The sequence below is a fragment of the Osmerus mordax genome, chromosome 27, assembly GCF_038355195.1.
Source record: "Osmerus mordax isolate fOsmMor3 chromosome 27, fOsmMor3.pri, whole genome shotgun sequence".
In the NCBI taxonomy this organism is placed as follows: domain Eukaryota; kingdom Metazoa; phylum Chordata; class Actinopteri; order Osmeriformes; family Osmeridae; genus Osmerus; species Osmerus mordax.
The window spans coordinates 10276898-10294375 of NC_090076.1; the positions used below are offsets into that span (position 1 = coordinate 10276898).

Consider the following 17478-nt stretch of genomic DNA (forward strand, 5'->3'; position numbering starts at 1 on the left):
ACCATCACACACACACTCAGGTTAACCATCACACACACACTCAGGTACACCATCACTGTTACGTACAGTAAACAGGGGGACGTAACAATCACACACACACACACTCAGGTACACCATCACCATCACACACTCAGGTACACAATCACACACACACACTCAGGTACACCATCACCATCACACACTCAGGTACACCATCACGCACACACACTCAGGTACACAATCACACACACACACACACACACACACACTCAGGTACACACACATATACAGTAACAGTCAAAAGTTTGGACACATTTTCCCATTACTTTTGACTGGTACTGTATATTATACAAACACAAACATCCACCTGTGTGTGTGTGTGTACCTGTGTGTGTGTATGTCTCAGCTGAGTATTAACGGAGATAAGGAGTTCCTGGACGACGTCCGGAAGGTCAGCCCCTCCCACCTGACCCCCGTCATCGCCGTGGCCGTCGACCAATCAGAGGAGGGCGAGGAGGCGGGTCCTCTGCCTGTCAAGGTCGACCTCAACAAGACAGCTCTCTAAGGAACCAATAGAATCGCTTTGCTCTGGTTTCCCAGAGTAACCATGTCTACATCTCCTGTGGTAGACAGTTAAATAGCAACACACACACACACACATACTGACACACACTAACCCTGAGAGGACAGAGCAGTTACGGTGTGTGTGTGTGTGTGAGCATGTGTGTGTGTGTATTTGCTAACATGATATCAAATCAATAAAATCAGGACTCCCAGTTGAAGCAGAGCCACCCTGCTCTCTAGGAACAGTAGTAATAACGTCATAATTCAGTGTATTTATTTATTCAAGCTTGTGTGTTCAGGACCAGTATGTGTGGTAGAGTGAAGCATGGTCATGTTCACCAGTAGATCACTGCTACCCTGATCAGTACTGTACTACTGTACTATCATGATCAATAACCTGATCAGTACTCTACTACAGTACTAAAATGATCAATAACCTGATCAGTACTGTACTACTGTACTATCATGATCAATAACCTGATCAGTACTGTACTACTGTACTATCATGATCAATAACCTGATCAGTACTCTACTACAGTACTAACATGATCAATAACCTGATCAGTACTGTACTACTGTACTATCATGATCAATAACCTGATCAGTACTCTACTACTGTACTATCATGATCAATAACCTGATCAGTACTGTACTACAGTACTATCATGATCAATAACCTGATCAGTACTCTACTACAGTACTATCATGATCAATAACCTGATCAGTACTGTACTACAGTACTATCATGATCAATAACCTGATCAGTACTGTTCATCCCATGCTGTGCCCTGCGCTTTCTAATAGCCAGCTGTTTTACACATGGGGGGTGATGATGATGCGTACTGCAAAGTAACCCCCACCAGCTTGGGCTGTTTCCAGATAAGCTGCTGTATCGTTAGCACCAGCCATGTAACCATAGTAGTAATATGTAGTAATATGCTCCTGAGTAAACTCGGAGGTGGGCCCTCCTCTCCTCTCCCATCCTACTCTCCTCCTCTCCTCTCCCATCCTCCTCCTCTCCTCTCCCATCCTACTCTCCTCCCCATCTCCTCTCCCATCCTCCTCCCCTCCTCTCCTCCCCATCTCCTCTCCCATCCTCCTCCCCTCCTCTCCTCTCCCATCCTACTCTCCTCCCCATCTCCTCTCCCATCCTCCTCCCTTCCTCTCCTCTCCCATCCTACTCTCCTCCCCATCTCCTCTCCCATCCTCCTCCCCTCCTCTCCTCTCCCATCCTACTCTCCTCCCCATCTCCTCTCCCATCCTCCTCCTCTCCTCCCCATCTCCTCTCCTCCCCTCCTCTCCTCCCCTCACTTCCTCCTCCCCTCCTCTCCTCCCCTCACTTCCTCCTCCCCTCCTCTCCTCCCCTCCTCTCCTCCCCTCACTTCCTCCTCCCCTCTTCCTCCTCGTCTCACTCACTCCGCCCTCCCCCCCCCTTCTCCACCATCAGATAAATTATTCTCCTTGCTCTTTTCTCTGCTGAGTTTCAGTGGAATAATAATACTGACAACATGACAACACGACCAATTAAAATGTTTTCATGTTAAACTGAGTAGATGTCTCTTTTCTGTTTCAGTACTGTGTGTGTGTTTACAGTGTGTGTGTGTTTACAGTGTGTGAGTTTACAGTGTGCGTGTTTACAGTGTGTGTGTGCGCAGTAGCAGGGAGCTTCTAAAACATCTGGACATTTTTCCACAAACTTCCTGCCCAACTCTCCCACCCCCACACACACACACATGACACACACTTGACACACACACACCTGACACACAGCATGGAGGTGGTGGAGGTGGAGTCTAACAAGCAGTTCTTCCTCTGTCTGCATTGTGAAATGCGCTGTATAAAGTTTGATTTAATCCACATGGGGGCAGCAGAGTTCCATATCTCACACAGCAGCTTCCTGTGAGCCATAAAGAAAGAGTTGTGTCAACTTCATTCTGTAAAATCCCAGCATCAAATGATTCTTACTGTATATTTCTTAGCAGGGGTGCATTTCTTAGCACAACACACAACCCTGCCCTGAAATGCACCCCCCCATGTCATTTCTGTTCTGTATATCCCAGCATCAAATGATTCAATGATTCTTAGTGTACATTGAGGGGACTAGTATGAGTAACCAGAGTAAGTTTCATGCGTGTGGCACCTTGCTAGTGAGAGTTAGCAGGGGTTAAAAAAAAAGGTAGGAAAAAAATTATTCCAGCATCAAATGATTCTTACTGTACATTGAGGGGACTTGTATGACTAACCAGAGCCATCAATGGCTAACCAGAGCCTGCTGGAAGATGAATCAGTCTGCAGGAAAACAGCCAGCCAGTCAGTTGTAACCAGCCCGCCAGCCAGTAACAATCAGTCAAATCAAACTGTATTTGTACCTATAACCAACCTGCTATCTGTCTGCCTGTCTATTTATTTATTTGTCTATCTGTCTTATGAGGGATGAATGAGGTGAACTGCAGCTGGTCTCCCATGTGCGAGTGTGTGTGTGTGGGTGTGTGTGTGAGTGTGTGTGTGAGTGTGGGAATGCTGGAGGGAGAACAGAATGATCACAGCAGATGATGGCTAGCGCCAGAAACAGTGAAACCACACCAGCTATCTGATCTGGTCTGATCTGGCTAAGAATAGCGTGGATTCCACTGGGGAGGGGGGGGGAGAGGAGGAAGAGAGAGAGGAGGAGTAATAGAGGGTGGTTGAGGAGGAGAGGGGGAGGAGGAGGAGGGGTAGGGAGGAAGAAAGGATGAGGAGGGATAGGAGAAGGAGTGGGAGTAACATGCAGAGTGTCAGGACTTGGGTTAGCTCTACACTAGATCTGAAACATAGACTTGGACTAAGTGGAACATAGACATGGTCTAAGTGGAACATAGACTTGGTCTAAGTGGAACATAGACTTGGTCTAAGTGGAACATAGACATGGTCTAAGTGGAACATAGACTTGGTCTAAGTGGAACATAGACTTGGTCAAAGTGGAACATAGACTTGGTCAAAATGGACAGTCTCCCAGCTGTCTGGTATGAGGTCAGAGATTCATCTGCACCACCGCCTGACTCCTGCAGGGGGGGCTATGGACCGAGATTTGAGCAGTGGTCTCTGACATTACAGCTTTAATCATTCCTGGAGACTGGAGGCTCTCCTTGCCCCTGCCACACGCACACACACACACACACACCAGAGAGCCACTGCTGCTGCTCTCTTATCAGCCAGACCTGCTGATGCTGGATCCAACCTGCTAAACATCCCTGCAGCCTTCCTCCTCCTCTATTCCTCCCCCTCCTCTTCCTCTCCTCTCCTGGTCATCTTCCTCCCCCTCCTCCTCTTCAACCGTCTCCACAGAAGACTGAACCATGGGACATGTCTGACAGTTATGGACTGATGAGAGAGCTAGAGAGAGAGAGAGAGGGGGGAGAGGAAGTGAGAGAGGTGCAGAGAAAAACATAGAGACTCAGAGCTGAGAGAAGAGGCGTGTATGGAGAGAGAGAAAGAGGGAGAGAGTTCAGAAGATGAGATGATGGACAGAATGGATGAGTGGTGAGTTTAGGCCAGTCATGGAGACTGTGTTGTGTGAGAGGCCGTGAAGTGTGTGCGTGTATGAGAGCGAGTGTGTGTGTGAGTGTGTGTGTGTGTGGGGGCTCACAGTCAAACCACCATGTTCCTGGTCAGACAGAGGTCAGTGTGGTAACACACGCACACAGTTACACACACACACACACAGGCATGCGCACACACACACACACAGGCATGCGCACATAGGGATTCACAGTGCACACACATGCAAGCACACACACACATTAACAAGGGCACATACCCTCACAGTCAACTCTACAAACATCTTCATGTTAAAGACATGGAAAGGTGCTGTCTGGATAGTAAACATCTAGCAATATACTGCAAGAGTTTCATATTACTTCTGTAGAAAACACACGTAATAATAATAATAATAATTGTGACGATAATCATTATTATTATTAATATTATAAAACAACGCACTAACTCGCAACAGTTTGGTGAAATGTTAATTAGATTTCATTGAAAAGCTTCTCCTAAAGACAGCTTTCTATACCTTCAAATTAATATTCCAATCCCTTCCCGCCGTACAGACATGCACACACACATGCACAGCACGGGAGGCACGCGGACTGCTAAACCCGAGCCGCCGACACGGCTCTCTCCAAACCCGGCGCACGAGCATGAGTCGACGGTTTCAATCTCCCCTCCCGGTGAATTGATTCTACTATGAGCCGCCTCGAACACGAGCTTTTCCGGGCGGGTTATGTGTCAGAAACCAAAAGTCTTTTCTTTCGATTTTCACAAATAAATTGCTGCTGGAGAACGAAACATCACTATATGAAGGAAAGCAAATGTGAGCTGGTGTCGGAGGCTTGGAGAAGCGAGATGTTTCAGGTTCTTTCTGTTGGGGGTCTTGTTTGTCGAGGCCGCTCCCCCTGCTCTGAAAAATGGAACATTCCACAATTTATTCCAGGGAAAGACTGACAGTTTTTTGGGTCATGAAGCAACTGTTGAAGTCAGCGTCCTGCCCCCCTCCGCTGGAATAAGAAATGAGTCAATTTTAAAGTAAATAACTAAGTCTTAGCTGATAAGGAGGAATTATAGAATACGGTCTCAATTTTACTCAGAAAATCGTCCCGACATTGAAATCCAATAACAAAAAAATGTTTTTTTGTTTCCTCCATTAAATTATTCGTAACATTTCCCCCATGTTTATTATCGTCATAAGAGATCGAGGCGATATGCAGCTGATCGACTACCGGGTATCACCCGTACAACATAGGACACCGAGCACACTAATGATTCCTGCTGCATTATACAGTCAACATATGTCAATTACCCTATACATTATATCATATACTACAGAAAAAAATATTGAAATTATATGACGGTCACATTATGATTTTACTGCATAATATTAATGCTTTAAGGGGAAGTGTAGGCCCTTTAAAGGCTGTGTTTAGTTTAAAAGACTTTAATAGTAACAGTGTTTGGGCATCTCTTAATTCTGCAGCCTAGAGCGATGTTGTCCGTACGGTAACAGCTAAAAGGTTTCGTTCACTGAAATGGTTTGATTACATTAATTGCCTGGAGCCATTTGAGTTAAAGAACGTCATCAACTGAGTGAACAACACCTCAAAATACAAGAATACTTCTCAGGTGTTAACAGAGCAGAGGCCACTGGTCTGAGATGAAACACTCGTGTAACAAGGCTGGATCTCAAACTAAACGAATCCTCAGACCACCGTCGCTGTGATGGCTGCTGTAAACTAAAATCACTAATTGTTTTGACCTTTTCCAGAATGTCCAGCGTGTGTAGAGCGTGTGTGGTGTGTGTGTGTAGCGTGTGTGTAAAGTGTGTGTGGTGTGTGTAGAGTGTGTGTGGTGTGTGTGTCAGTATCTCCAGGGCTTTAATGTCACATGCACCAGTCACATGTCATTTGTATGTATTCTTCACAGTGTGTGTGTGTGTCTGAGTGAGTGTGTGTGAGAGAGTGTGTGTGTGTGTGAGAGAGTGTGTGTGTGTGTCTGAGTGAGTGAGTGTGTGTGAGAGAGTGTGTGTGTGTGAGAGAGTGTGTGTGTGTCTGAGTGAGTGAGTGTGTGTGAGAGAGTGTGTGTGTGTGAGAGAGTGTGTGTGTGTGAGAGAGTGGATTAACTCCATCACACTGTCTCTGTCTCTGGGTCAGGGAGGATGATGAGAGGAAGAGAGGAAGGAAGAAGTCTGTGTGTTCCTGCAGTAACAGAGGTGGTTATATAGTCTGTGTGTTCCTGCAGTAACAGAGGTGGTTATAGTCTGTGTTCCTGCAGTAACAGAGGTGGTTATATAGTCTGTGTGTTCCTGCAGTAACAGAGGTGGTTATATAGTCTGTGTGTTCCTGCAGTAACAGAGGTGGTTATATAGTCTGTGTGTTCCTGCAGTAACAGAGGTGGTTATATAGTCTGTGTGTTCCTGCAGTAACAGAGGTGGTTATATAGTCTGTGTGTTCCTGCAGTAACAGAGGTGGTTATATAGTCTGTGTTCCTGCAGTAACAGAGGTGGTTATATAGTCTGTGTGTTCCTGCAGTAACAGAGGTGGTTACATAGTCTGTGTTCCTGCAGTAACAGAGGTGGTTATATAGTCTGTGTGTTCCTGCAGTAACAGAGGTGGTTATATAGTCTGTGTTCCTGCAGTAACAATGTTGTAACAATACAACAACAAAGTTAAGCATTTTCTTTTAACCGTTGGGCTGTCTCAGACACCCCACATTGCGAATGTTAAAAGAAAATTATTTTTATTTGTTTTTGTATTGGGTAAAATTGGGTAAACACAACAATGGTTCGTTATGAACCTTTGGGTCATGTGACCCAAAGGCAGCACGAGGGTTAAATGGAAAATTATTAAAATGTACCAATATATTAACGTTTTGATGTAGCTTGCTTAAATATATAATAAGTAAAACTAAGTCACCTAACACACAACTACAATCATTTAACAATAAATAACAGTTACACTATTAACAAGTAACAACAAAATAAATGTTGAGTTGGTATGCTAACTAAACCAGCTTCAAACTTCAGCAGTTCTTTTGCAGAAAGATTACCATATTTGCCTTCTCTGGCAAGATATGACACCTCTCCTGTCTTATGGCATGTCCTGCACAGGAGAAAACTCTCTCAGATGGTGTCGAAGAGGCGTGTACACACAGGTATGAGTTTGAAAGGGCAGACTAATTGGGGAGGCTGTCCCAGGACCAGGGACTGAAGTCCGCAAGCTGTCGAACACGGTGCATCCCTCTGCTTTAAGAAGTATCCGTGTGTCGCCGCATGTTTCAATAAATTCGACATGCTTCCCCCTTTGCACGTAATCGTTTGGAAACATTTGTTGCATTTTGCAATGTCAGAATCCTTAGCTGTGAAATACAGCCACACTTTCGACCGCTTCGCTATAGGCAAATGCACTAAAAGCTAGCTAACGATAGACTAGCAGAGCAGGTGTAATATGTTTACTAGCGATCATGTGCAGTGAATGGTTAATGTGTTTACTAGTGATCACGTGCAGTGAATGGTTAATGTGTTTACTAGCGATCACGTGCAGTGAATGTGTAATATGCTTTAACGTCCGTTTTGGTGAGCCCAGAGGGAAAATAGGGCATTTTGAAAGTAGCCTACATTTACGAGAACATTTTAGAGAAAATGTGATAGTTTAGGCTACATCCGTTTCGGAGCAACAGAGGGAAAATATTTCAGTCGACACATTAAGTAGAATCAAAATGAGGAACCGAAATGTGCGTTCTCCGGTCCGATTCCTACCGGATGCGTAGGAACGGGTTCCATAGTGGAACCGGGTTGCGGTACCCAACACTACTATGCAGACATCAGATGTAGATCATCCCAGCACACGTCGCTGTCCTGATGTCGCTGTTCACCAGCACCTTCCTGTAGTACACAGAGGCTCCTGGGAAGAGCCAGACCGATATATCGGCGGGCCGATATTATCGGCCGATATTAGACATTTTCCAAACTATCGGTTTCGGCATTTATAATGGACGATAAATGAATATTAATGTTAGTTTTTTTTATTACTTTTTTTTTTTTATTAATGGGTTTTTGTAGGACTTTAAGTTTCATATCTTAAGTTTGTATTTTTATAAATTTTCTTTATCAGAACTTTAATATATTTTGATGTTCCTCGGTTCTGTTGTAACAATAAAACAAACAAGTTTATTTTTAAACTGCATTATCATTTTATTTTAGTGAGGAAATAATAACAGGAATCAGATGGCTGAGCGGTTAGGGAATCGGGCTATTAATCAGAAGGTTGCCGGTTTAATAGGACTTTGTGTCCTTGGCCAAGGCACTTCACCCTACTTTCCTCGGGGGAGTGTCCCTGTACTTACTGTAAGTCGCTCTGGATAAGAGTGTCTGCTAAAAATGACTAAATGTAAACTACAAATAACTAATATTCGGGAAATCAGTTTGTTTTGTTACGCTTTTCTGGATTTATTTTTATATCGGCCGATATATCGGAATATCTGTTTTTTTTATAAACAAATATTTGTATCAGTATCCTAGAGTCAGAACAGGAAGTCACAACCAGGAAGTAAGAGGAGGGAGGAAGAAGTGAAATCCAGAAATCAGATCCATGTGGTGACGTTGTCTCCTGAGGACGGCTGGGAAGGAAAGAGAGACAGAGAGAGAGGAGAGAAAGAGAGAAGAGAGAGAGAACACAGGAGAGAAAACTGCTTTACAAAAAGACAGAGAGGGAGACAGATAGAGTGGGAGACAGAGGGAGAGGGGGATGGACAGAGAGGAAGCCAAAGAAAGAGTGAGATAGGGAGGAAGAGAGAGAAAGGAAGAGAGGGAGAGGAAGTGAGGGAGAGGGGGAAGAGAAAGAGGGAGAGTGGGGGAGGAAGCGGGTGGGGTCTCTGCAGACAGCTCACCATGGAACAGATGTTTTACAGGGAGACATGAACGCTCCAGAGCACTTTTACATCTCGGAGAGGGGAGGGAGAGATGGGGGGAGGAAGAGAGGGAGGGAGGTTAAGAGAGGGAGGGAGGTAGGGTAAGAGAGGGAGAGGGGGAGGAAGCTGAATCTTCTGCAGTAATCAGTTAGAGTGGAAGCCTGGCCCTCCCCTTTCTCTCTTTGTCTCCTTTTCTTTCTTTCTCCCTCTTTTTTGCTCTCCCTCCCCTTTTTTCACTCCATCCATTCCTCCCCTCCCTCCCTCCCCCCTCTCTACCTCTCCTTGCCTGTCTGTGGTCTGTCCACCACCACAGCCCAGGAGCAAGGAATGTGTGTGTGTCTGGTGTGTACACCTCTGTGTGTCCCTGCGTACGTGTATGTGTTTGTGTGTCTTGGGTGTGCCTATGTGTTTGTGTGTGCATGCCTGTGTGCGTGTGTGTGTGTGTGAGAGAGAGAGCGAGGCTGAGGCCCAGTGAAGGGGACGTTCTGAAGGTAGTTATCAGACTCCTCCTCCTCCGAGGTAAACAGGTCAGGAATCAAACCATCGACCCGGCGAACATGTTCTCTAACGATGGCAAAATAATGACAATAATAAGACTGAAAAACAGACGGAAGGTTTAATGACGGAGTTGTAAACGAGTCAGACACTGAGGAAATGTTCAGTGGTCATATCAACAGACGGAGAGAGAGACCGAGTCTGGTTCAGTAGAACAACACAAAGGATTCTGGGAACGAAACCGATACACTGGCAGTAAACTGAGGGAGATTTAGACTGGATTGTTTATGCATTTTTCCAGGCAGTGGACTTAGCCTCTTTTCCCCTTCCCAACCTCCCCTCCCTCTCTTCTCCCTTCTCCTCTCATCCCTCTCTTCTCTCCTCCTCTCATCCCTCTCTTCTCTTTTCTCCTCTCATCCCTCTCTTCTCTCCTCCTCTCATCCCTCTCTTCTCTCCTCCTCTCATCCCTCTCTTCTCTCCTTCTCTCATCCCTCTCTTCTCATCCCTCTCTTCTCTCCTCCTCTCATCCCTCTCTTCTCTCCTTCTCTCATCCCTCTCTTCTCATCCCTCTCTTCTCTCCTCCTCTCATCCCTCTCTTCTCTCCTTCTCTCCTTCTCTCATCCCTCTCTTCTCCTCTCATCCCTCTCTTCTCCTCTCATCCCTCTCTTCTCTTTTCTCCTCTCATCCCTCTCTTCTCCTCTCATCCCTCTCTTCTCATCCCTCTCTTCTCTCCGCCTCTCATCCTTCTCTCCTCTTCTCATCCCTCTCTTCTCTCTCCTCTTCTCATCCCTCTCTTCTCTATCCTTTCCTCCTGTCATCCTTCTCCTCTCCTCTCCCTCCCCTCCTTTCTTTTCTGAAGAGGAACTTCAGTGAGGACACTAGCAGGTCAGCTGGAATATGAGGTCAATCTATAATTTAGTGTACAATGTGTGTGTGTGCACACGTGTATCTGTGTGTGTGTGTGTCTCTGTGTGTGTGTGTGTCTCTGTGTGTGTGTGTGCACACGTGTATCTGTGTGTGTGGGATAGAGTACAGAGGGTAACCATTCAGAAGCACTGCTTGACATGCAATCAGCTGATCTTAACACTTGACAAATGAACTATTACTGCATGAATCTCTCATTCATAGCCCTCCTCATCCCTCACTCTCTTCTCTCAGTCTGTCTGTCTGTCTCTCTCCTCTCACCCTCTCAGTACACCCCTGGTTGTGAGACCAGGAGGGAGTATTGATCTAGAGGTTAATGATTATCAGCAGAGAAGCTGTCCCTCTATTCTCTCTTCCTCTCCTTTTTCTTTCTCCCTACTCGCCTCTTTCTCTCTACCACCTCTGTCTTTCTCTAATTTCTACCTCTTCTCTCTCTCCTTTTAGACATTCTATCTTCTCTCTTTCATCCCCCCCCCCTCCCGCTATGACCCACCAGTTTCATTCTAGCCTACATTTTGAAAGATGACAGTAGGAGGGAGGGAGGAGAGGGAGGAGAGGGAGAGAACTAGTAAACATCCCAGATTAGGTCAAAGCTGCTTTTTCCACTACTCACTGACCTCCTTCCTCCCTCTCTCTCTCCCTCCCCACTCTCTCCTCCCTCTCTCTCCCCACTCTCTCCTCCTCCCCACTCTCTCCTTCTATCCTTCACTCCCTCCCTCTCCCTCTCCCTCCTGACAGATCTGTGTTGCAGCTGTGACAGACAGAAGAATGCTACCTGGGTTAGCTGCACCTGTGTGTCTGCTGAAAACTCCTGTGTGTGTGTGGTGTGTGTGTGTTGGTGTGTGTACTCTTGCTATACGATGTGTATGTATGCTTGTTGTGTGTGTGTGTGTTGGGGAGAGGGAGGGGCAGGAGAATCACTAGAGAGTAAAAGAGCATAAGAGCATTTACAGCAAGTGTGTGTGTGTGTGTTTATTTACAGGGAGTAATTATGGGCAATTTTCCAACAGCAGCAAAATTATGGGGGGAGGGTGAAACTGACACATAAAGACTTGGGAGGGAGGGGGGGGCAGAGGAGGAGATGGGCAGGGTGAGAAGGGGAGAGAGAGGGAAGGGGGGGGCAGAGGAGGAGATGGGCAGGGTGAGAAGGGGAGAAAGAGAAAGGGGAGGGGGGGGCAGAGGAGATGGGCAGGGTGAGAAGGGGAGAAAGAGAGAGGGGAGGGGGGGCAGAGGAGGAGATGGGCAGGGTGAGAAGGGGAGAAAGAGAGAGGGGAGGGGGGGCAGAGGAGGAGATGGGCAGGGTGAGAAGGGGAGAAAGAGAGAGGGAAGGGGGGGCAGAGGAGGAGATGGGCAGGGTGAGAAGGGGAGAAAGAGAGAGGGGAGGGGGGGCAGAGGAAGAGATGGGCAGGGTGAGAAGGGGAGAAAGAGAGAAAGAGAGAGGGGTGGGGTGGGGATGGGCAGGGTGAGAAGGGGAGAAAGAGAGAGAGAGGGGTGGGGGGGAGACATCAGTAATGTAAATATTGACAGACAGCCCTGTATGATGGGGTGAGCAGGTGAGACACATGACCATCTAACCAGGTCTACCACTGAGCAGGGCGTGATGGGGAGGAGTCAGAACACACACACTCTCACATCACACTCACCCACACACACCACACTCACACATTCACTCTCACTCACGCACACACGAACACACACTCAAGAGGTCACCTGATAAACAGGGGTCTAGTAGCCTGTGGTGACAATATGCTGGCACCATGGCAACCAGGCGGGCCACGCTGTGTGTGTGTGTGGTGTGTGACAGCTACCCTCCAGTCCTGAGTCTCTGCTTGGTGTCAAAGTACATATTCCCGGTCAGGGCTGGGGCTGTTAGTTCAAATTATCACATCAAAAGCAGCCGACCTACCCAGCTTATTACCCCGCACCTTCTGCCCCCTCTGGGGAGGTGATTAGCCTCTCGCTAACCTGGAGCTGCCGTCACCCTCACCCGCTAGCTAAATGCCTCAACACCATGGTTGTGGGCTTGCTAGCATAGCTTTACACTGTATGCTAATAAGTAAGAACAGAATAACTATTAACTTTTATCCTTTAGCAGCTACACAAACTAGCTGACAACCACGCTTGGAATTTCGTCATTTTTTGTGCAAGGCCATTTCGCCTTCTTAGTCACAAAAATGTTTCGGCCACATGCCAGGGCACAATGGCCATTTTGCGCTAATGAGTACGACCCAAATAAACAAATATAATGACTTGTTTGTGCACTTTTTTTTTTCATCCTTCACCACAAACGCTTTCATGTCGAGTGACGTCAAACTTCAAGTTACTTAGAGCTAACCCTCTCTCATTCTGAAAGCCTTCAGGTGTTCTCCCAATCGGGTGTTAAAACGTTCCCTCTTCCTAGTTGGTCATGAATCAAAAAACAAACCTTTCCAAACAGCAATTCAGCCATCTATAAACGATAACTAGCTAGCTTGTTTACCTGCATGTAGTCCGTTCTTAAGGTGGTTCACTCAGTCAGTTGAGCTTGCTGGCTTTAAATTGTGTTATTTAACACTGCTTCCAAAATCTTCAGTGATATTGTGGTTGTCCATGGTAAAATCGTAATTCTGTGCAAACTACGATGTACCGTTTAAGTTTGGTTTGAGACACACTTTACAGTACAACCAAATTTACAAACAAAAAAAACACAGGCCAGCTAACTAGTCTAACTGACGCATTACTAAAGAGCTAGCTAACTCTGACAAATGGCGTAACCAGCTAACACATATAGCAGTACACTGCTGATTGAGAAACAGACACAAGACAAGCTAGCAAGCTAAACATTAGAGCTATCTAGACAGGCTAGCTAACGGACATATTAGCTATCTTTTAGACAGGCTAGCTAAAGCACATATTAGCTATCTTAGAGACAGCCTAGGTAACGGACATGGTTAACTGATAGAGTGGCTTCTGAACATTGTGCTCCCTCCTTTCAATCCTCCTCTCTTCACAAAGTAATTTGCAGAGGAGGACTAAAACGTTTTTATGAGCAGAGATGTTATTATTCAGGAGAGAACGGATTGTTCCTTTGGGGACAGATTGAACACTGTTCTGTTTGCAAATGGAGGAATGGGAAAACAGGAAGGGCGAGGGGCAGGATGCAGGAAGGGGAGGGGCAGGAAGTGTCGGGGGAAGGGAACAGGAAGTGTACGGGGAAGGGAACCGGAAGTGTAGGGGAAGGGAACAGGAAGTGTAGGGGGAAGGTAACAGGAATTGTAGGGGGAAGGGAACAGGAAGTGTAGGGGAAGAGAACAGGAAGTGTACGGGGAAGGGAACAGAAAGTGTAGGGGGAAGGGAACAGGAAGTGTAGGGGGAAGGGAACAGGAAGTGTAGGGTGAAGGGAACAAGAAGGGGAAGCAGTAGGAAAGGGGGGGGGGCGTCCTTATGCCGCTGTCTACTGGTCTCCTCTGTCTGCTGGATGTTCGTTTGTGTGTTTAGTTGTGTGTGTGTGTCTCAGGGTTGTGTGTGTGTTATTACATGTATACAGATGGAGATGCACTGGCTGTTTTCGATCATGCAGATGTATTCCTGGGTGGCTGGTTCATTAGACTGGGCTGTCTAAACTGTGTGGGTGTGTGTGTGCAGTGACATATGGGCTGTGGTGATGATGTGTGTGTTATCACTACATTTACACTCCCTTTTCCATCCTCTGCCTGTCTCTTTAATCCAGTGTTTAAGCCACCAGATCACTGTTGGATCTGATCTCTAATCCACCCGCCCTCCCCTCCCCCCCACTCCTCCACCTTTACACCCCCCCTTTCTCTACCTCTCCCTCACCCTCTCATTCCCCCTCCTCCTTCCACCCTCCCTCTCTCCCTCTCTCCATCCCCTTTCACGTCTCTCCTCGCCTGCCCTCCCCTCCCCCTCACCTCCCCCTCACCTTCACTCCCCTCCCCTCCCCCTCCACTCCCCTCCCCCTCGCCTGCCCTCTCCTCCCCTTCCCTCCCCCACCTCTACAGTAATTTGACCCAGAGTCTCCAGCAGTCAGAGCTACACGCACACACACACACACAAACACACACAAACTTGCACGCAGACACACACAGCGTCTCCAGCAGTCAGAGCATGTGTCATAGTTTAGTGTCTGGCTGCTCTCAGAAGTACATTCAGTTAAAACACAGTTCCCTACAGGAGGAGTATGTGGGTATGTGTGTGTGTACTCCATCTGTACACACACACGCTTTCTTTCTCAGCAAAGGTAGTATCACAGGCTTCATACTCCTTCCTCGCAAGACTAGGTACGGGAGTGTGTGTGAAGGTGTGTGTGTGTGTGTGTGAAGGTGTGTGTGTGTGTGTCCTCCTTGAGCCAGGGAGGGTGGCAATAACCATGCAGAGCAATGTGTGTGTGTGTGTCCTGGTGCTTAGGCAGAATAGATGGTGTGGCTAGCTGTGGAGCATTCATCATCCCAGCCAGTGATGTCTGTCTCCAGGACCTGCACAATGCAGCACCACACACACACACACAAACACACACCGCATACAGACACGCACACACACAGACTCACATGCACAGACACACGGATGGGAACAGAGATAGACACATGTGTGTAAAAATGCACTGGCTCATGGACACACACACACCAGAGCACTCACACACAGAAACACAGTAGATTTGTAGCCGTGGAGGTGACCTCTGACCTTGGAGCGTGAATGTTGGAGATGAAGAGATGTTCCGCCTAGCCGAGGACATTCTCTAACAGAACTCCTCTCCTCCTCTCCTATCCCCTCCTCCTCTCCTCTCACAGAACCCCTCCCCTTTCTTATAGCATCCCTCTCTCTCCATCCCTCTCTCTCCATCCATCCTGAGACATTCAGAGATGTTGTTTACTTCCTGGAGGATGAGTCACATCAGGGACTGTCATCCCCCCCCCTCCCCCCCTCATCCCTCATCCCCCGTCCTCCTCCTCCCCCCCTCCTCCAGACTGTTCCACTGTCCCTTGGTTGACCTGTCATCTCACGCTCTTCAGTCAAGTTACTCCTCTCCTCTCTCCTCTCCTCCTCTCTCCCCCCCTCTCCTCTCCTCTCTTCCCCTCTCTTCTCCTCCTCTCCCCTCCTCTATCCCCCCTCCTCTCCTCTCTCCCCCTCTCCTCTCCTCTCTCCTCTCTCCCCCTCTCCTCTCCTCCTATCCCCCTCTCCTCTCCTCTCTCCCCCTCTCCTCTCCTCTCTCCCCCTCTGCTCTCCTCTCTCCCCCTCTCCTCTTCTCTCTCCACCTCTCCTCTCTCCCCCTCTACTCCTTCTCCTCCTCTCCTCTCCTCCTCCTCTCCTCTCCTCCCCCCCCCACACAGTACAGTATGAGAGAAGGCCTCCATGAGCTTATCAAAATCCAACCAGTTCATGTCTGAATGAACACCTTCTTATTACTGCTTATGACAAGTTAATTACCTTCAAATGCATGACAGGAAGTGTAGTGTACGTGATTAGCCTTGTTCAATAGAGATGATCGCTTCTTTAATGAACAGAAGAGATATTGATCACTCCGGTGTGTTAAACTCTGCTGTGGTGACCACAGACCCTGTAGCTGGGCCTGCTTGGGACTAACATACACACACACAAACACACACACACAGGCACACATGGACCACACACACACAGGCACACATGGACCACACACACACAGGCACACATGGACCACACACACACACACATGGACACACACAGATGGATATGGGATCCCTCCCCAGAGAACCGAGGAGAACATGAAGGAGAACATGGAGGAGAACATGAAGGAGAACATGGAGGAGAACATGAAGGACAACATGAAGGAGAACATGGAGAAGAACATGAAGGAGAACATGAAGGAGAACATGGAGGAGAACATGAAGGACAACATGAAGGAGAACATGGAGGACAACATGGAGAACATGAAGGAGAACATGAAGGACAACATGAAGGAGAACATGAAGGACAACATGAAGGACAACATGAAGGAGAACATGGAGGAGAACATGGAGAACATGAAGGAGAACATGGAAGAGAACATGGAAGAGAACATGAAGAAGAACATGAATGAGAACATGGAGGAGAACATGGAGAAGATGTTTAGACCTGTGACGATAATATGTCACATGTCCCTCTATTTAGCGGTGACATGCTCCGGATGGATAACCGGATCGCTACATTATCAGGCCTGCCGTTCCTCCATCTCTCTACCGTCTTCCCGGGCTCGGTAAACAAGGAGGGAGATCGCGCCTTCTCCTTTAAGAAGCCCCCACCGGCGCGCAGTGGAGGGAGGGTGAGTAGGTTTCTCTAACAGCGGCTGAGCGAGAAAAAAATCCACCAGCGGCCGGTTTCAAGTCGCCCAATAGAAACTGTGCCTGATTTGTGGCCAATGTTGTAGATGTAAAAAAAAGAGAAAAAAAAGAAGAAAAAAAAGAGGAGGAGGGAGAAGTAACAGTGACGGGGTAGCTATGGAGATAGAAGGTTTTCCTGCCTGCTTGCCTTGACAGGTGTTGAGTGGGGCAAAAGTCTTAAAACTGAATCCAGCATGTACGCCAAAGGAAAAGGGGCCGTTGTTCCTTCAGATAACCAAGCACGAGAAAAGTAAGTGAATTATACATCGTGTCAGAGTCTTACCTGCCTTGTCTGCATGCGGACTCCAACTTTCTAAACTATCTAAACTGCCCTCATTTAAAGGTGTGTTCCGTACGCGGCCTGATGTCCCGCGCGCCGTGCGTCGCGTGAGGCGGGAGGTCTCTTTAACTTTCGTCAAGTTGGTGCTACTTTCTCTGTCACCGGGACGAGTACTGTTATTTGTCCAGGTTCCGTTTTACGCGCGGTGCGCATCGACCTGATTTGGCTTCTGAATTTACGCGAGGAACAACTCGAACACTTTATAGAATATGATGCTTTATACCACCCATGCAACGAGAGAACGTATATTAAATTGTGAAAAATTTGCTAAGAACACTTCTGAGTACTAAAGAACTCAGGAGACTGCGTTCTCTACTCGTTGCTCGGAGGTTGAGTAAGTCCAACATTGTCGTTATGTGTTAAAAAAGTTCCAGAAGACGCGGACCTTGCAGAGTTTTCTAACGTGGT

General features: G+C 47.3%; 1 protein-coding gene and 1 long non-coding RNA gene across 2 annotated transcripts in view; one reads left to right on the forward strand and one right to left on the reverse strand.

Moving 5' to 3' along the window:
* The window catches only part of tmem59l (transmembrane protein 59-like), a 7333-nt gene extending 6287 nt beyond the window's left edge, over nucleotides 1–1046 (forward strand). Inside the window, exon 8 of the mRNA XM_067230578.1 lies at nucleotides 386–1046. Within this exon, the coding sequence (XP_067086679.1) occupies nucleotides 386–544 (159 nt within the window). The 3' untranslated portion in view covers nucleotides 545–1046. The remainder of the gene's footprint in view (nucleotides 1–385) is intronic.
* On the reverse strand, nucleotides 887–1369 carry LOC136936908 (uncharacterized). Its single transcript, XR_010875200.1, has 3 exons — nucleotides 1301–1369; nucleotides 1221–1260; nucleotides 887–940 (listed from the first exon to the last, which is right to left on the reverse strand). It is a non-coding gene; the product is annotated as an uncharacterized lncRNA (long non-coding RNA).
* Between the last annotated feature and the right edge of the window lie 16109 nt (nucleotides 1370–17478).